This window comes from Rousettus aegyptiacus, unplaced genomic scaffold (genome assembly GCF_014176215.1).
Source record: "Rousettus aegyptiacus isolate mRouAeg1 unplaced genomic scaffold, mRouAeg1.p scaffold_m13_p_10, whole genome shotgun sequence".
In the NCBI taxonomy this organism is placed as follows: Eukaryota; Metazoa; Chordata; class Mammalia; order Chiroptera; family Pteropodidae; genus Rousettus; species Rousettus aegyptiacus.
The window spans coordinates 88,125,041-88,145,811 of record NW_023416285.1 but is presented as its reverse complement, the minus strand read 5'-3'; the positions used below and the strand labels follow the sequence as shown (position 1 = coordinate 88,145,811).

The 20,771-nt window shown below is 35.4% G+C and overlaps 1 protein-coding gene across 1 annotated transcript in view; it reads left to right on the top strand.

The window, feature by feature from the left end:
• MALRD1 (MAM and LDL receptor class A domain containing 1) overlaps positions 1-20,771 on the top strand; it is a 481,557-nt gene that overhangs the window by 53,851 nt on the left and 406,935 nt on the right. The window contains 4 exon segments of the mRNA XM_036226667.1: positions 3,706-3,725; positions 3,727-3,853; positions 13,439-13,536; positions 20,383-20,556. Of these exon segments, the coding sequence (XP_036082560.1) occupies positions 3,706-3,725; positions 3,727-3,853; positions 13,439-13,536; positions 20,383-20,556 (419 nt within the window).

Genomic DNA, 20,771 nt, shown 5'->3' with positions numbered 1-20,771 from the left:
TTTTCAATGATAACATATTAAAAAATATGATGTGTATGTGTGCCTGTGTGTGTTTGCATTCCAAAAAGGATGGAGGATAAGTAGATCTGTGTTTAAATCAAAACTGAAAAATTACATGGGAAAAAATTCTTTTGTAGAACTTGTTAGAGCATTTATTCACGTGAAAGAAGCTTAAGCCAAGAATCAAATGCAGTGCATTTAATTTTTACTATGATACTATCTCTGGATGTCTTTCATACTTTTTTAAAAAAATTATTAAGTACCAAAATACTTCCTGCGGGCAAGGGAAATATATGTATGTTTAGTAGAGACAAGATTCTTATGGTTTTTAAATACATATTAACAACACTTATTTAATCATTCTAAAACCTAATATATGCTTAAAAAATGGAATATTCCCTATTCATTCCCATAGGTACTTTTTTTTTTTCTTAATAGACAGCTGGTTTACTTCTGAACTGGAGAATTCATAAATATTTTAATTTTTATGATTCAGAAGAATTTTCCTCAGCTACTACAGTGAAGTTCTTTGTCTTCTGCCAATATGCTGCAGTGGTTAAATATGCAAGAGATATCTTTGTCATAAATTAAAAATATTATTCTAACTGATAAACTCTGAAATGTCACTAAAATTGTGAACAACGGTATATCTCCTGCTCTGATTAGAAGTAGTGAAGTATGTTCAATAATCATAGAAATTTAAATAAAATCATTGTTTATGATGAATATTTTGTTTATAATGTGAATAGATGAATTTTGAGATTTTATAAATATTTAGCATTTAGTATGTATGGTATGAGACATTTATTAGTTGCTAGAATATGTTGGCCCTCTTGATTTTCTTAAGGTATTTATTACTTTACTCTAAACTTTTTGAATTATGTATAGGAAATATTAATGGAAGAATTTCAACTTTGGTGACTGGAATTTCACTTATATTTGATAGTTGAGTTAAATTCTAGAAGATTAGCTTTGAAAGAAAGTCCTTCAAAGTGTACTGAAACAAATGTCATTGGAAAAAATAACTGAGCAATTCACTACAATTTTTACAGAGATGACGACCATTTTGCTTTTACACATTTATGGCGATGGATCTTAAAAATTAATTTTTATTTTTCAAAGGACAGTGGTATTTAATGTTCTGTGGAAAATGCAGTAATTGACATTTTAACTGATAAAACATCGAGGTAATGAAAGAAATGGTTTGAACTTCGGTCCTAAAGCCAGATTTTAACATTTATACAACCGAAAGTTTTTGTGTCTTGAAATCTTTACATCTTTTCAGTTGAATGACAGACACAGTTGTGAAGAGTCTGTTGAAGGGTTTGGTGATGCTTGGGTCACGTTGTTCCTACTATTTTCACACTCACTGTTCTTAAAGCCATTTCACACCATTTCCTTGTTGGAGAATAGGATGGTTACGAGAATTATAGGCTATTTCAGTGGCCACCTGCACTGAATAAGATTATTTGCTTTATTTGTGTGTCAGTATATAATTTATTGACCCAAGGAGGCAATTTTGAATTTATTGTCCAAACAGGGACTATTGAGAGGAAAAAGGAGAGGTAATGATTATTATTCTAGGACCACAAGCATAAACTGGGGCGATCCTGGGCCAACCAGGTATGTGGGCAGCCTATCTGTGGAAGATTTTCTGTGCCTACGAACTGTGTCTCTTATGAACTGGGGGTAACCATGGGTGGGGTGGGGGGAAGTAGAAGGAGTCCTTGACTAAGTTCATAGCCAAGAACTTGGAACTTCTAAGAATATTTGAGAGGTCAAGTATGGGTTTAAGTCTTGCATATTTCTTCACCCCACCAACTGACTTAGAAGATCTGAGAAGTGGTGGCCTAGAAGGTGGCAAAGTTCGTAGAGGACCAAGGAACTAAAGCAGAGGGTGGTTTGGATGCCCAGGGAGACGGTCGCGGTTAGTCATAGGTGCCCAAGACTATGTCAAAAAAAAAAAAACAGATGGGATTCTCCTCTGAGGAGTAAGTTTTTATCAATAGCAACATTCTATACAAAACCTGTAGCTGAGTTGAGAAAGAAAAGAACATCCAGAAGCAATAGATTTCCACTTAGGTGTGTGAGTAAATGGTATTTCCTTGTCATATTGATTCACCATTAAGTAACATAAATCATTTTTCCTTATTATGTTGTAGTTAATTCACTTGTTTTTATCCATTTGAGGGAGAAAATAATTTTGTTTGTAAAGAACAATATCTTATATATCCATTACATGACTAAACAACCATAGCTCTGAGATCTAAACATTTGATTTATATGTAGAGAAAATTTAAGTGGCATTGTTATTTGCATAGTGCACTTTAGTATTTTAGAGTTGACATGTTCGTGATGAAATATCTGGTCATGAAAACAGGCATCCCTGTTTAAAGAAATTTAAAGATCCTTTGATGAAGATATGAAGATAAGTGAGCTTATCTAACATGCCGGTATAGTGGTCATATTATTTAAAATTTAAAATAATGGCTAGGAGTGAGCATCGGGGGTAATAGAGTCTTTTTAATTATCAGACAGAATCCTGGTTTAGGAAGACTTCAAAGTATAAGCTTTGGCATCAGACAATTCAAAGCCTGGGTATACAATTTCCTAAAACGTGTCATAGGTAAGTATGACAGTAAGGCTTACTGCAAAAAATTCCATTTGTCTCTTTTGGGGATAATTATACTCACTGTAGGATTTTTGTGAAAACTGATGTTAATATATGCAAAATACAGGGCACATACTCGGAGCTCAATAGTAATATGCCTATTGTTATTGCTATTAAAATAATAGCATTATGAACTCAGGGAGCTTGTTAAACCTTAGGTGTTTTCTGACGAAGAATTGTTTCATTCTCCCCTCCATTGTTATACAGATGCTTCAGCATAAAGAGAAATACTTGAAAATCTTTTAAAATTAATCGCATTAATTTATCCCCCAAACTACTATGATTCCTATTTTAGGAAAAGGAAATTTAAGCACATAAAGACTAATCTCTCAAAAGCACAAACCAAGTTAGAATTTCTAGTTTACCTCTCAGCCCTCTGAAACTTGCCATTTTTTTCTTGGCAATTTGGTGACAAAACTGGGAAAGATGCTTGTGAAGCTTACCCCAAATCCTGAGTTTCTCTTGAACTAGTTCTTTTCCGATAAATGTAGAAATTTAAGTATTTTCAAACTTTTAAGTTGTGTACTGGGGGGGGGGGGCAGAATTTGGAATATCTAACTTACCAGCAATTCCAAAGTGGTTAGGCATTTTTTTTTTTTTTGGAGAAATTGTTAAAATATCAGAATGAATACCAAGGTGCTGAACTCAGCCTTTTCAGGTGTCCAGACTTGATTTAAATTCCTCCTTTTAAATGAATTTTTTTTTTCTGCCATCTCAGCAAGGTGAATCTTGTTCATTGTGGCAGGTGAGTTAGTTACTCCCTGAAAAGCTCTCGAGTTTCACCTTGCATCATTAAATATAGTGGAGGTGGCCAACCAAGATGAAATGTGCCAGCCTGTAGACAGAAGAATATTCTAGGGCGGTGCCTCACACAGCACATATGGAGCTGGAAAAGCAAAACTATCGTGATAGTCAGAAAATCTTCTTTGCAAAGTGGAATGTTCATTCTGACCTCCTAAGCTAGTACAGAGTCAGTATTTCATGCATGCTCCTACCTCATTTCTCTTACCGGTTTTCTTTTCCAGGCATAACAGCAAATCACCTCATGTATGACTTTTGAGTCTGGTTTCTGTGGCTGAGAGACATTTCTCACGGAAGTGTCGCACTGGGAATTTGTAAAAGAATTGACCTACAGAGAGAACCATCTTCCTAACGCTGATCACACAGTGAACGCAAATCATGGTAGGACATTAAAAAAAAAATTAGTTGTCTTATATTGAGGAGCGATGATACTGTGTACTTTCATTTCTGTCCATAGACTATCTACATGAAACTCTACTTTGTCTTGCTTTCAATTCTCCTGATCAACTGAATAATTTTCAGTTAATCGAGTTTTGTTAAAGGAGCATCGTTTTAATAACATTTGTTGTTGTCGCATTTTTTTAAAGATTGGATTGAAGGCATGAGGAGGAGAAAATGTGTTCTGATAATCTTCTCTGGTTGCCAGGAATTATGTACAGTAGGCTTGCCTTCTTTTGAGAGCAATCCAATTTTTGCAAAACAAAGAAAAATAGTTTAGACTTTCTGGGAACAGAGAAAAGAGATTTAGCGCTACCTATTAAATAAATCCACAAATACTTGAATGCAGCATAATCACTCTTAAGTCTTCTTGGTAAGAAACAGTCTTACTTATTCCTCATACATATTTTAAACAACCATTACAATTTTTACATATCCTCATAAAATAGAGCAACCATAAGTACTCACAGCATTCCAATACAAGTTTGTGAAACTCCCAGGAAAAATGAAGTGGTTTGTTTTAGTTTTTCTTGTTTAGATGCCATTGTCCCGATATGTTAGTATCTTGTTAATTTGATAACAACACAACTGTACTGCATATCCTATTTAAGCACATGTAACCCTATTGCACATTAATCTATTTGTTTCCCCTTTAAGATTTCCAAAGAAGTATGCCATAACTAACAGTATTGACCATATTTTTACTTATAGCCATTGGGAACTGGGTTTGTGGGGTTGGTTATTAAGAGGATGGGAGGAGATTTTGGCCACCCATCTGTTGTCTAAAACTGTAAAACCAGCGCATTATTTGACAGTGGAGTAAGGTGTTAATTTTTTCTTTTTCAATGTTTTATTTTTTTCTTTAAGATTTTGTGGCAGGTGGATTAAACTTAAAGTTTAAAATAGAAAGGAGACTATTGCTTATTGGAACTATATATTCACAGTATGTTTTCTCCAGGCTCACGTAATGTTTTGTTCCTTTTTGTTTTCTCAAACCAATTATTGAGTGCAGACCATATACTAGGCCTGTGCGTGCACAAATGGAAGCCATGTTCCCTGCCTTGAGGTGGTCAGCATCTAGCGACCGAAGCGGATAAGTGTTTGCAATAAGATTTGGTAAATGCTTTATAGGGGATGGATGGTGGTCCAGTGGATTTGAGATGCCTCGCTGAAGGAGGTGACTCCTGATGGAGCAATGAAGATAAATTAAAAAAGTAGCCTGAAGGTAGAAGTAAGGAATCCAGGAGAGAGAGCAGAACCGAGGAGAGATGGCAGGGAATGTGTTGTAATTCGAGGGAATATTCTGAAAGAGGATGGGAGATGTGTAGGTACCTTCGGCTGAGAGATGTGCACATTTGGACAGGGAGCATGGAGGAGACAAAACAGGAGAAGAAGGAAGGGACTGCAGAGAGGACTTACGAATTTAAAATTTCTCTGTAGGAAATGGTGACCCAGTTAGTCATATTAAGGCATGTGATCGATCAAGTTTTGTTCTAAAAGCCCATTTTTGCTGAGGTAAGGGTAATGGAGAGGGTAAAAAACTGAGGTAAAAAAAAAAAAGAAAGAAAGAAAGAAAAGAAAAGCCACAAACAGTTGAAATAAAATCAATGAGAGATGATATAGGCCTAAGCCAAGGCAGCGATTCATAAAAAAAGCTGCTCACACAGTGTGTGTGGTGGCCTTATGTGACATTCACTATAACAGGGTAGTGGACACACTGGCTGCCCAGGTTAAGTCAGGATGTTGATGCTGCATGTGTTTGCTGAATACCTCTGTGCTTCAGTTTTTTTTGTTTAAGCTATAAAATAGGGGAAATAACAGTACCTTCCATGTAAAATTATGAGAATTAAATGAAATACTACCTGTTAAGTTTTTTCATACAGTAGGAGTTCAGTAAACATTAATAAATATCTCTCGTTCATTTTAGTAGGAATACCTCCAGGCTTATGACAATTAGAGAAAACACAATTCACCTTTAGACTCTTGACGTCTTATTATTAATTCTACTTTATGAATTTTGCCAAAAAGGGATTGTAAAGGGCCCTTTTATTAAATACTGAAAGACCCATTTTTGTTTTCCTGTGATATAAACAATGTCGAAAGATAACAGTCTGGAAAAACTGGGCGGCTGTTATAAATCAATGTGTGAGGGACAAATAAATTATAATCTTTCTCTTTTGAAAAAGGACAAGTCAAAGAACTATCTCAGTCATTGAGTGAACACTTCTTCATGTATGATTGTCATTACTGAACCTTAAGATAGTTACTAGTAAGTAGTCTTAAATCACAAAGGAGGAGGAGAAAACACCAGTACTAGGAAGAGAAAGGAAAGGGTGAAATGGAAGATTCTGGGGAAAATGCAGCAGAGTCGCTCTTACAGTTTCCACGTCCAAGACCACAGAGTTCCAGTTCATGATGCTCTTAGAGCTTTGTGTTTATGGATTAAAGCTCTAAAAAAAAACCCGTTTAACCTCCAGTATTTTTCCTCAGACATGCACGGTCGCATGTGCAATTTTTACATAAAAGATGAATGGGTTGACATTGTGTAGCTTTTCCCCGCCCCGGGTAAAGTCTTGATTTTCCTACTCTCCTTTTTTTGGCCAGCTTCTACTTTACCCTTCCTAGCTACTCTGGTAGACATCCAAACAGCCTGTGTACGTAGTAGGTATGTATAAGTAGTTTTGTGATTGCTTATTTTACCAAAAATGAGGTGGCATTGTAACTGCTGTCCTTATCTTGCTTCCTTTGCTAAAACTAGCTGATGGCAATTCCTGTAACTCATCATTTCATCATTTCATGTTAACGTATAAATTAAATGCAGTAAAATTTAACCTCTTCAGTGTTCAGTTTATCGAGTCTGCATTGTGTAACCATCACGATATATGAGTTCCGTCCCCGCCTCCCAAAAATCTGCTCATTCACCTCGTAGACGCCACCTCCTTCCTGCAGGCGCCCGCATCTACTGCTTTTAATGCTACGAGATAGATAACTGAGATTGGGACTCCTGCGTTTTCACAGTAAGATACATATTTATATTTTTAAATATGATTAAATATTTTAAAATAAATATCGATAGATTACATCCCCTACAAATTATAATGCTTAAATTTTCACCAGCAAAATGAGTATGTTTTCATTTGCTTACCAGCAAGGAGCATTATATTTTCTTAAAAATTGTCCAATTTCTGATTTCTATACTTGTAGTTTTGCCTTTGTCATAATGTAAATGGAATCATGCGGGATATAGCTTTATTATTATTATTATTATTATTTTTATAGTGAGATTAGTTAACGAAATCCAATAAATTTCAGCTATAGACTTGAACAGTAAGGCATTTATATATTTACACTGTGTGTCCACCTCCCATAGTTAGATTTCTTTCTGTCACCACATATTTGACCCCCTTTACCCACATCACCCTCCCCCTACCCCCTTATATTTAACTCCTTTTACCCTGCCAACCTCCCCCCTCCTCCCCCACCCTCTGGTAACCACTAGTCAGTCTATAGTCCATGTCCCTAAGTCTCTGTTCATTCTGTTCATTTGTTGCTTTTAGGTTTATATCCCACATATAAGTGATATCATGTGATTTTCAACTTTTTCTGTCTGACTTATTTCGCTTAGCATAATTACCTCAAGATCCATCCATGTTGTCGCAAATGGCAATATTTCATCTCTTCTTATGGTTAAGTAATATTCTATCATATGTATGTACCACAGCTCCTTTAGCCAATCATCTATTGTAAGGACACTTCATTTGCTTCCATGTCCTGGCCACTGTGAATAGTGCTGCTATGAACATTGGTGTGCAAATATCTTTTTAGAAATGGGTTTTCAAGTCTTTGGGGTAAATATCCAGGAGAGGGATTGCTGGATCATATGGTGGATCAATTCTTAGTTTTTTGAGGAACCTTTATACTGTTTTCCATAGCGGCTGCACCAATTTGCAGTCCCACCAGCAGTGTACGAGGGTTACTTTTTCTCCACCTCCTCTTCAACATTTGTTATTACTTGTCCTGTTGATTATAGCTATTCTAACAGGAGTGGGATGGTATCTCATTGTGGTTTTGATTTGCATTTCCTTAATAGGTAGCAATGTTGAGCATCTTTTCATATATTTGTTGGCCATTTGTATGTCCTCTAAGGAAAAGTGTCTGTTCAGGTCCTCTGCCCATTTTTTGATTGAATCATTTGTTTTTTTGTTGTTATTGAGTTGTATGAGTTCTTTGTATATTTTGGATATTAGGCCCTTATCAGAGGTTGCTTGCAAATATATTTTGCCATGCAGATGGTTGTCTCTTTACCTAGTTGATGATGTCTTTTTCTGAGCAGAAGCTTTTTTGTTTGATGTAGTCCCATTCATTTATTTTAGCTTTTACTTCCCTTGCTTTTGAGGTCAAATTCATAAAATCCTCTTTAAGTCCAAGGTTGTTGTGTTTAGTTCCTATGTTTTCTTCTATGCATTTTATTGTTTTATGTCTTATATTCAGGTCCTTAATCCATTCTGAGTAAATTTTGGTGTGTGATGATAGACAACAGTCTAGTTTCATTCTTTTGCAGATGGCTTTCCAATTTTCCCAGCACTTTAAAAATCCGATGAGATTTTGATGGGGGATGTAGCCTTTGGAATCTAGCTTCTTTAAATCCAGTGACAATGAAGTTGAGATTCACCCGTGTTCCTGATTGAAGAGGCTTTCCTTTCTCCATTGTATATTTTTGGCTTTTTTGTCAAAAATTATTTGCCCATATAAATATGGATTTGCTTCTGGACTCTTGATTCTGTTCCACTGGTCAGTGTGTCTGTTTTTCTGTCAATACCATGCCATTTTGATTACTGTCTCTTTGTAGTATAATTTGAGGTTGGACAGAGTGATACCTTCAGACTCATTCTTTTTTCTCAGGATGGCTTTGGCAATTTGAGGTCTTTCGTGCTTCCATACCAATCTGATGATTTTTTGTCTTATTTCTTTAAAAATCCGATGAGATTTTGATGGGGGATGTAGCCTTTGGAGTCTGGCTTCTTTCAATCCAGTCACAATGAATTTGAGATTCACCCATGTTCCTGATTGCAGTGGTATTTCCTTTTTTACAGCTGAGTAGTATTTCATTGTATGGATCAACAAGCCTTTGTTTATCCACTCACTGGTTGAAGGACATTTGGGTTTCTAAATGTTGGCGATTATGAATATATTATAAAATTAACATGTAGTTGGTTTTTTGTTTTTTTTGTTTTTTTTGGTCTGGAGCTAAATTTTCATTTGACTTGAGTACTCTGTCCAATGCCGCCTGTGTATAGTTTAATTTTTCACTCTGGTTGGTGAGAAAACCATACTGTTCCTGGCCCTTCGTGACCTTTAGGAAATGTTGCCACCACCCCTTTCAGATGTCATCCCAGGCCTCGGGCAGTTCCCTCACAGTTATTTGCTAGTCAGCATTCAGGTGGAGGTTCAGAGGGCTGGGGGCGGTGGGGTGGTGTGCTCTGCAGATCTTTTCCACTTGAAGAGACCATCATGCTCTTCCAGATTCTGCCCTTCCTACATAGCAACTAGAAACTCTGTCTAGGGGGTAAGTAGGGAAGATCATGTGGCTTAGCTCACTTGTTTTCTGTCTCTTGGAGATCATTATTCAGTGATCCCACATCCTCCTTGTCCGACGTTTGAAAAGCATTGTTTAATATATATTTTTTTGAGGTTTTTGATAGTTTAGGACAGAAAACTAAATCTGCTCCATGAAATTCATCTTTGCCCGGAAACAGAAGCTTAATTTATTCATTTATTTATTTTTCATTTCTTCGAACTAGATATGCCATAATATATGTAGTCATTCCCATATTGAGGAACAATGTCATGACAATGCTTCATAGTTCATTCTTGTACACATATGCTTACATAGGGAGCTTTTAATTCTATGAAATAGATAGCTGAGATTGGACTCCTCTATTTTCACAGTAAGATACATATTTATATTTTTAATAAATATCGATAAATTACATCCTCTACAAATTTTAATACTTAATTTTCACCAGGAAAATAGGAGTGTGTTTTTTCATTTTCCTACCAGCAAGAGGCATTATATTTTGTTAAAAGTTTTCCAATTTATGAGCATAAAATGATTTCTTATGGGCGTAAAACATTTCTTATATGTAACCTTTATTTGTATTACATTGATAAATGATCTTTTCAGTTGTTTCCAATTTCTCAATTTATTTTTGTCTTTAATTTCTCTAAATAATATTTTTCGGCTTTCAATGTGTAAGTTTTAAAATTTTCTACTAATGTTTTTCTAGTTTTTTTTGTTATTTTCATTCCACCATTGCTAGTATTATAGAAATGCTATTTTAAATATTGACCTTATAGCCAGTGTCTTCGCTAATTTTATATGTACATTTGTTTCATTGTACTGGCTGAGAATTCTGGAAAAAGGTTAACTAGAACTGGTGATAGCAGCTGTACTTGTTTTGTTTCTGTCTTGCGAAAAGCTGTCAATAATTCTGCCTTAGGTGTTATATTTGCCAAAAGGTTCTTTTCTCAGATAAGGATGTCCCTTCTGTTTATAATGTGTTACGTTATTATATTCAATGAATGCATGTTAAAATTTGTCAGATGCTTTTTTCCACATTCGTAGTGATGATCATACGATGGTCATATAATGTTTTTGTTCACACAGTGAACAGTTTTTCAAATATTAAACAAACCACCCTTGCATTCTTGAACCAAATTCATTTGGTTGATTTTATCGATTTCATTTATGATTTATTTTTTATTCTATATGGTAATATTTGTTTATGATATTTGTACCTACAGTCGTCATAAAGTCTTCTCCCTGACGTCCTCACAGCACGCGAGGAGTTGCTTCTCAGCCGTTACATTAAAAAGGAGCGCATACTTTGTAAAAAATGAAGCTGAGGCTAGCATGAACAGTTCAAGCCAGGAAGGTTGATGCCTCCATCTTTAACTTTTGTAGTGCGCTAGTCTTGTCACCCCTTTGGGGTGCCTGGGTGTACAAGAGCTTTACAACGAACAACTCTGATGAGCAGGAACATTCTCTTTGGTCTCCTGTAACCCCGTAGTTCTCTTAATTCAGGACATTCTGCAGAGCAGGCTTCTAAAAAGATAAATCCGAGAAGTCTCTGGGTCTGGGCTCAGAGTTCAAATTCCCTCTACCCTTTACCCACACATATAAATTCTAAGACAATATTACTCATTTTCCAAATATTTGGTTAATATTCTCTTAGGATTGCATTTAGCTTCCAAATCAATTTTCACTAATATTTTTATAGTATCATCTTTCCATCTGAATTATGTTATCTTTTTCTATTCATCAGAAGGTTTATCATCTTCTACAAGATTTATAATGTTCTTATAAGTTCTGTCCCTTTCTTGTTAGATTTATTCCTACATATTTTGTTTGAATGTTGTTGTGAAGAGAATATTTCTCATCATTTCTGCATCTAGGATCTTATTGCTCAAGTTAATAAAAATAACAAACATATTTCTCTGTTTTCATTTGCCTTTCCAATCTCTTATTAATACTCGTCATTATTTGAAAAGTAGAATCCCTGGGAATTTCTATTTTTATAATTATATTATTGGCAAAACATGAGAACTCTTTTTACTTTTTTATTATGTTTACTTGATATGTTATTTTACTGACCTCTATATTCACTGGACCTATCAGATGGTATTAGTCTGAAATAATTAATATTATCTAATATTATTTCTAATTAATAGTGACACAAATCTCTACTAGTTTCTCATTTTAATTAAACTAGTTTTGTTGTTTGTCACTTAGGGGATATTATTTTGGGGGGGTTGATCATTAGTCTTTGTTTTCTTTTGATGTTTTATTAAGTTTTGCTATTTGGAACAGCCAGTTATCACATTGTTTTCAATATTTGTTGACATAAGTCTATGATTTTACCATTTGTTGACCTATTTAATTATGTTGATAGAGCTGCTAAATTAAACCAAACCTACATTCTTGGAAAATTCTGGTTGATCAGGACATATCCTTATTTGATAAGGATTCCAAATGTAATTGATAATATTTTATTAGATTTTTGTATCTCTGATTATGAGTGACATTGCTCCAGTTTTTTTATTCCTGTATTTTCTTCATTTATTAAATATACTTGGCATTATAAAATTATCTTTCTAAAACCCAGGATCTCTTGAATAATGTGGCAAAGATTTCTTTAAAAATTAAATATAACTCATTTGTGGGCTGTACATTTCTGAATTTTTTTTTTACACTCTAGTTATTTCGTGGCTTAACCAATTTATTCAAATCCCTTGTACTTTTTATTTTGGAGTTTTAATGTTTTTATGTTCTGTTTTTTTAACTGCTTTTTGAAATTGCATATACTGTTTTAAATATCCAAGGGAGTAAGATCTTTGAATATTTGTTAATTTTTAGAATTTCAGTTAGTCTTTTGAAAATATTCACTTGAGTTTTACTTGAACCCAAGGATTTTTAATTTGTAATAATTTTTCAAAATCATGTTTTCTCTATTCTTTTATAGGTAAAACATAGAAAATTTAATGAGCTTATATAGACACTGGGAACAGTAGTCTTTATCATTCTCAGTTGACTTTGAGATTTAAAGTCTTATAAAATGGGTTCCATTTTTCCCACTCAGAGATGACACTACTAACTTGCAACCTTGGTGGTTTGGCTGTAAAAAATACATTTTTACTCTGAACTTTCCTTTCTGTGCAGTCAGCATTGCCCGTATCTAGGAAAATCACCTTCCAAATGTGGTATTTTCCAGTTAAAACAGTTGCCTTTCCAAGTTGCCTATCATTTTGTGATTATCGAAGGGCAGGCTAAGACCTTGACATTGTTTGGCATAGCTTTCCTTGTAAATTTTCAATATTCAGTGACAACATTTCCCCCTGACAGCAGTTCAGATGTGTGACCTTTTGAGCTGCTAAGAGATGCTATCCACTGTACGTTCGCCAAGAGCACATACACCGTAGTTAAAATCTAAATGCAGTTATTTTGTTAACGCTCAGATTAGATCTTTAATTAAGCTTTCATCCCCACTAGCACAGACGACAATGTCAAACATGTAAGCCCCAGGAGAAACCAAACTCTTCCAGAGGCTCGTATCCTTTAGTATTTTGTGAAGAAACTTAAAAATACAGGTCTCACGAGAATTTCATAAGGGCATGTCGAATATCTAATTGTAAACTTTGAAGCTTTATTTAATTTGATTTCAAACTTTATGGCATGAGTGAAGCCAATAAAAATACTCGTTTAGGGGATTAGTTGAAGAGTTTGTTTTTAATCAGTTGGATTTTGTTTTAGATATTTAATGTTATCCATATGAAAGCATTTTTGATTATCTACAGACCTTAGTGGTAAATAAGTAAAAATGTAATTTTCTTTATCTAATTGACAGTAAAATGTAATTTTCTTCATCTAATTGGCAGTTGCATGTGTACAAGGATAGGATGCTAGTGCAAAGAACAGCTAAGTGTGCAATAATAGAACTTGTATCCACATGACTTTGTTCGTTTTCACAGGATCATTTATTTATTCAGGGGCACATTGGTTTCCTGGAGTGGCTAAAACTGGAAGTCCCATTCTTACAAAATCACTCACTGCTTCTCCCCCATGTCAGGTACTCTACTATTGGAGTTTTCCTTGGCCATTCTGTGGTTGTAAGCGCTTAGGCTTGAGTTACTCATGCTAGTAAATGCCTGCTATGTTTTACTACTATGTCGAATTGGGAGATTTATATGAACTATTTCAACATAAAATGTCATGTCCATCCAAAAGACCATTTGCGACACATAATTCACATCATTCTTTTGTGGGGGGAGGGGAACCTATTAAATAGTAATTTTATATTCTTTCCACTTAGTTCCTTCAATAATCTGAAGCTATGGATGCATGTGGCCAAAACCGCTTGTTATTTTGGCCAACAAGAAAATAAAATCAGTTAAATAAGTGCTTGTCGAAAGACAGATGAAAGGATGAGTAAAGAAAGATAAATCCGTGTAGAAAAAATGATTATATTTTCTGAAATTCTGTTTTTTCAATTAGTCCTTCTGGTGCCAGGCAAACACAGACCAAGAAATTAGGATATTCAGTTCATTTTAATGGCATGCTAGAGAAGAGAGCTGAGACTTTGGAGTCAGGCAGACCTGGTTCAAATCTCAGTTCTACCACTTTCTGAATCTCAGTTCTTCCACAGATGATATGAGACTCTGTCTGCACTGGAAGCATATGTTATTAGCACACCTTCTTCACGTGGTTGTGAGGATTAAAATGTGATTAAGTAAATGACCTGGCAAAGTATTTGACACATGGTAGGTGTTCACTAAACATTATTCCTTTCCTTTCTTAAAACTAAACGCTAAATTAGATGTTTGTGTTCAGCTTGCCTTGTTTTCAATCCTTCTGAGATTTCTGATGTCTCTAAGCTCTTAGGATTTCAGCTCATTATTTTCTTTAGTTATCAGAGAATAGTGAAGCGATTAACACTGGCACACACTAAATTCATTGCCTGTAAATGCAGGGTTACAGCACTGTACTCCGGCTTTCCTGGTAATAAGTTATATGTCATCAGAGGTACAAATCTAATTACATCTTCAGCTTGATAGAAGTCTGGAAGTCCCCAGAGCTCTTAATAGGCAGTCCTTCCTCTAATTTTTTTTGTTGTTGTTGTTGTTTGTTTGTTTGTTTTTTTTTTGTCCCCATTACTCTAGGAATTAGGATTAAAACAACTGCCTGGACTTGACTTTCACTTCACTCAGATGCACTTTACACTCTCCCACTTTCGATGTATTTTAATTAAATCGTATGTGATAGATACAGTTGTTTCTTTGGTTTACTTTTTGTTTTGGTTTTCGTTCATTTGAGAAGCTTTTATTTGCTCTTTCAATGTCAGATACCCAAATAATGCGATCGCTATTGTTAAATCCATTTAAGACACTGGATACAAAGCAATAGAATGTGTTAATTCCACCTCTTTTATAAAAATTCCACCTAAAGAGCTTAGTAGAAATTTCTGAGAGTCACTGGGAAATCATGCCTTATTTTTTTTTTTCTTTTTAAAGACAATCTGCATTTCCTATGTTGTATGCTGATAACCAGTCCTGGTTACTGGGATTGCTTTTCAATTTATGATTATTTATGCTTGAGGATATTTTCCTCTGTGAAATTTGGAGTTTAGCTGTGGGAAGGCATTTAGGGAAGGCCTTTGTGAAAACAATGGGCAGTTCAGATACTTGATGATTTATCACTGAGAACCAAATACTCAGATCAGCCTCTCCAGGCCTCAGACAGTGATTTTCCTTGGTATTCGGAGAAGTAAAAAGTGTTTCTGGGAGGCATTACAGACTGCCAGAAGAGGTATTTGTTTCTTCCCTTTTATCCTCATCTGCTTTGATGTTAGTAATCTTTGAGTTAGAGGGAGGAATATTTGGATTACTTTATAGTACTTTCTAGTTTAGGAAGTGGTATTAGACCGTTATTTATGGTCTGGGATACACATAGCTAATATTCTCTCCGAAAGGAGAGCTCTAAGAATAGAGTATTACTTTTTTATAAGTCCGTGATAATGTGTGACACTTTCTTTCATAAGAGTTACAGAATAAGGGAACGAACCAAATTCTTACCTTCTTGAGTAATCAGAAAAGCCATCTGATCTTCCTAATTGGAACGTATTGATAATAGCTATACGCATACAATGGCAAATGTTTTTCATTATAAAATGATAATGTGAGGCAGTGAGATAACCAGGCACCTTGTATGATTAAAGCCTTTATTTTATGACATGTTGTTTTTTTCCCTACATAATCATATTAGCCTAATAGAGTTAAGAATTTTTTTTTAAAGGAACATGAAGTTTTCTTTTGAGTGTCCTTTTCTGACAGCAAACTTTTAGGGTCATTTCACATGCATTACTTATACTTTATGTAGAGCCAACACATGGTATCAACATGCACAATTGTTCCTAGTTAATCGTTGTTCAAGATGTGGACTTTAAATCTTCAGTCACTAGTGGAAATTTGGCTTTTTTTCTGTAATAGCCAGGAGATAGGACAAACAGAGCATGTGGGAGCCAGAAGCCACTATTTCTTATTAATATTGAAGTGCCGTTACTGTTTTCAATTAACAAAGAAATATCAAATATGAAGGGGATTTGTGTGGATTAATATTTTATGAGTTCTCATATTTGAGTTACTGTACAAAAGACATAATATCTCACTTTTAGGACTTCACAATTAAATACAGAGAGATTGGTAATATTAAGCTTCTGCTTTCAATGCTAGTTTGCATATAGTTTTTAGATTCCTCAATGTGTTCTGCACTTCTTTTAGTATTTTGTATTAAAAATTCATAAAATTAAAAAAAAGATGTGAATGAAGCTATCAGGGCCAAAGCAGATGAAGCAAGAGATGGGTTGGTTACAAAATAAGTTTATTAGGGGCAGGCGACCCATTTGCATCTAAGTTTTTCAGCCTCCAATGCAGAGAGAGACACAAATTATTATTTGATTCAGATTGTAAGGAGTCAAAAGACTGAAAAAACAAAAACAACAATAGTTTTGAGCCTTCCCCTTGACTGCTCACAGCGATCCCAACAGAAACATTCTTCCTCTGAATCAGGGCATACAACATGCTTGCATGCTCTGTGCCAATCACAGCCCTCGGTACTGGGGACAACTAAATACATGCTTGACCTAACAAAACATAGAGGTTAGTGAGGGATACTGACAGAGATTCAATGTCAAGTTCTACAAGAGGGTGAGTACAATCTAACAATCATAACCTGCTTTCTACCAACTTTCTCAATGAGTTTTTAAAGGTCACCGAGAAGAGTGATGCAGTCATATCAAAGACAGATTTAGAAAAAAGAGTAATTATGGCACGGGGCTTGGAATGCAGTCAGGCTTTGCTCATGGATGGGTGTGTTTAATCCCAAGATAGATGTTAGAGTGTGTGATGGATTCTAGAGGAAACAACAGTTCACGGGGGAAAGGTTGACCAGACACTACATCTATTTATGTGTGATCGAAGCACAAGGAGAGTAGTCATTTAAATGAGAAAAACAGATTATATTTTATTGAAGTTCCCAAACTTCTACATAAGCTTACTCAAGTAAAGAATACACACATAAAAACATAATTTATAACAAGGAGGCCTAAAAATCACTATGATAATGAGGAGGCATGTGTCTGCTTGTGCGAGTATGACTGAAATGATTCCCTTTCTTAGTATTGACTGAGATGTGCAGCAGAGGTATTTGGAACACAAATACCTCTGGAACACAACTGAGAAAGAACATAAAGATCTGACCAAGCAGCTCTGAGATAGGGGAGCAGTCAGAACAAAGTCCACAGGAGGGCTGAGGAGGGCCGAGGAAAGAGGCAGAAAATGCGAATAGTAGAGTTTCAAGTGGAGACAGACCAAAGTCAAATGAAACAGAACCCAGAAATAAGGAAGCAATCATCTTACACTTGTAAACAATGCTTGGTTATGCCTTTCACGGAGGCAAGTGTCAGAGAGCTCAAATACCCCTTGCAGAGCTGGCCACTCCTCAGGAAGCATCGCAGGGCTCAGCCGAGGTTCTCTACTCTCCACCTGCACTCAGTAACTAGTAGATACGCTAAGGTGTCCTTTTCCTTTTATAATAAAATTAATGACTTGATATTTTTAAACGTGCTAATACAAAGTCCGAGAATACAATTCAAAATAAAATAATTTGAGCTTTATTTTTCTCTCCAATTCGCAATTAAAGGAGCTGCTTTGTTGGAAACTCTTAACCACATGAAATTCTCTCGAATACAATGATTCAGAGTCTTGCATAGTCACACTATGCATAAAATATGCCTTAGTGAAAACCCAAGAGAAATAAAACCAAGCCTTTAATATTAACATTTTATTTAACTGCTTTTTAATGAATTGGGCATGAACCAAGAAAATAATACCCTTTGACAATGATAAGTAGTAAATAAATGTTAGGTGATTGGTGTTATGGTCACTGTCATGCTTTGCAGCTCTGTTTAATGGAACTTTCCGTGATGATGGCGACCTTCCTCTGCCATGTCCAGTATGATAGTCATATATAGCTACATATAGCTACATATAGCTACATATAGCTAGCGAGCACTTAAAGTGTGATGAGTATAACTGAGAAAATGATTTTGTTTAATGTTAATTAATTTACATATAAATAGCCACACTATTTTCATACCTTTGTCATTATGTACATTATACTTAATTGTTCCTTTTCTTTCATTCTCCCCACTAAAACTCTGAGGTCTCTAAAGATACCTGATACCTCATACATTTTCTCACACAGAGCAGGGTTTTCCCTCTCTCTCTCTCCCTCCCTCCCTCCCTCCCACTCTCTCCCCCTCCTCTCCCCTCCCCACCCAACATGTGAAAGTTTTCACACACTCACTTAAGCACTGATGCTAACAATCCACTCACTCCTTCCTTCTATTTTACTATACTTATTAACTAGATACCTACTAAGTACCAATTGCCGTGATGGGTTTCGTGGCGTGTTCACAATATGCATGATTAGTTTCAGTTCATGACTTTCTGTTCTACTACCAGAGTGTGTCAGATGGTGAGCCTCAGAGCTTGCACACCTGAGGAGTACCTTTCTTGAATTACAGCTGTATTATTAACTTTTGTCCAGTGATTTCACCCTTACCAATATTAAATTTGAAGAGTACAGAAGGTTTCTAGGTCTATAAAATTCAAGAATTCTTCTAAAATCTTTACAGTGCCAATTATGTTAAAATAGTAAATTAAATATAAGTTCTAAGCCCTTATCCTATTGAATATGGATCCCATTGGCTTTTTATTCTTAGTATAGTAGTAAAATAACTTCACACTGATGATGTGCTGAGTGACAGTTTGACGGCTCGAAGTTCTGGTAGGGCATGAACATCTTGTACAACTAGATTTAAAGCTCTGTTTTGCATACTTACAAGCTCGAACATAATGAAATTACAGCAGGAATCTAACATTTAATTGTAATTGAGGAACATAAATCTCCTATTTTCATAGAATTTAATTAAACACCTTACATTTCTCACTTCTCACGGTCTGAGTTTAGGTGAGTATGGAAGTAAAATCTGAAATAAAATGAACAACTGGAAAGAATTTTTTTATCAGAATTTTTTTGTGTGTGGTGACAGTTAAGTAGACATTGGAAAACAATGCATACCACATTGGAATAGTAAGTGCTTGAAATTTTAAAATAAAAAAAAAATTTAAAGAGCATTTAATGAAATTTTGTCAACTTTTATCTCCACTGAAATTGGTACCAACAGTGAAATAAATGGGTACCCTATATATGCAGTTGTATATATGCAGTTGTATTTGTGGTAGTATTTGTCCATACAACAAAATAATACAGCAATGAAAGAAAAAAACAGAAACTTAAAATATAGTGAAACTAAAAAGGAATCATTTTGAATCCAAAGAGAAGGATTTTGTTTCAAAGGGACCTCATCTCTGAATGTTGTGTTTTTCTTTGAAAAACGCAGCCTTAAGACTCTATATCATAATGAGAAGAGAAAAGGAAAAAAAGATTGCTATGCGTCTGAACTTGTCTTTATGGAGGTTTCATTGACAGATTTCGTAGTGTGAATTACCAACCATTGAGAGAATTAAGTCTGTCCTCCCATCAGTAAATAGTGATTGAATAAATGACGGTGCTGAATTCTGTTACAGCTAGTGTTGCCAGCACCTAAAGTAATGCTCTCTCTATATTTTCTTCACTTCCTGGTTGACCTGTCAAACTTTTAGGTTATGTAATCTTTGACGGTGAGTAGAAAGCAAAATGATCAAGCCTATCTAGTTTGAAAAAGAACATTTTCTTACTTGGATTAAATTGTTAATGAGAACCCTCACATGAGCGCTCAAGTTCTTTGATAATGTCACAACAGAGAAAGGATTACTGAGAAGTATTAATTACAGTTTTCTTTTACGTGAGAAAACAGTTTTTCAAGAAAACCTTTCTTGATTTGGTGTTAGAGACATCAAGGGGAGTGAATGGCGATGCCTGGTTTTGTACCTTTGAGGGAATATGTGCCTTCCCAGATTTGCAAGAAGCAAGAGAGGAGGCTCCCGGGAAGCTTCCTTGATGGTGTAGACCAACACGTGTCCTCACACTCCTCGTGGTCATAGGCGAGTGCCCTGTGTTCTTAGACATCTCCATGGTACGTGTTAAATATGCTAGGGCGTGGAGTCACCTAGAGCCTCTCCTAAAGGAGAGAATGTGAAGTCTGGCAAAAAAAAAAAAGAAAAAAAAAGAAAAAAAAAGAAAAAAAAAAGAAAAAAGAAGAAAGAAAAAAATGCTGAGTTTTTGGGCTTATACACTTGGGGGAAGAGAAAAGTGAGAAAATTATATGTAACAGCAAAGTAGTTTGAGGTAATTTTAATTATGGAAAAGCCACTAGAGCCTGTCAGATGGACTGCTCAAAAATATTTTTGAACAGGTGTGGTTTGGGTATCATCGGTCTCAGCGTTCACATCTCTCAGTTTTTACGAGAACATCCCTGGGTGGAAATCTGCAAAAGCAAGGCGATCTAATCAGAATCGTTGAATCTCAGTGGGGACAAGCAGAAATTGACCTCTATGCAAAGGTTGGAGAGTCTACTCTGCCTTTTCGGGTAAGCACGTAAGAAATTAATAAAACCCAGCAGAAGATCCTTAATGTTAATCTTCTCAGACAACAATGAACACATAGCAACGTCAGTAAAGGAAGTACATTGCCAGTCAGAGATGAGTCGAGAGGTTTTCTTGCCTTAGTGCTCAAGAATTCTATATAGAAGCTTAGCAGAAGTGGGGATAAGAATCGAATAAGCTGGCAGAGAGGAATAATTTA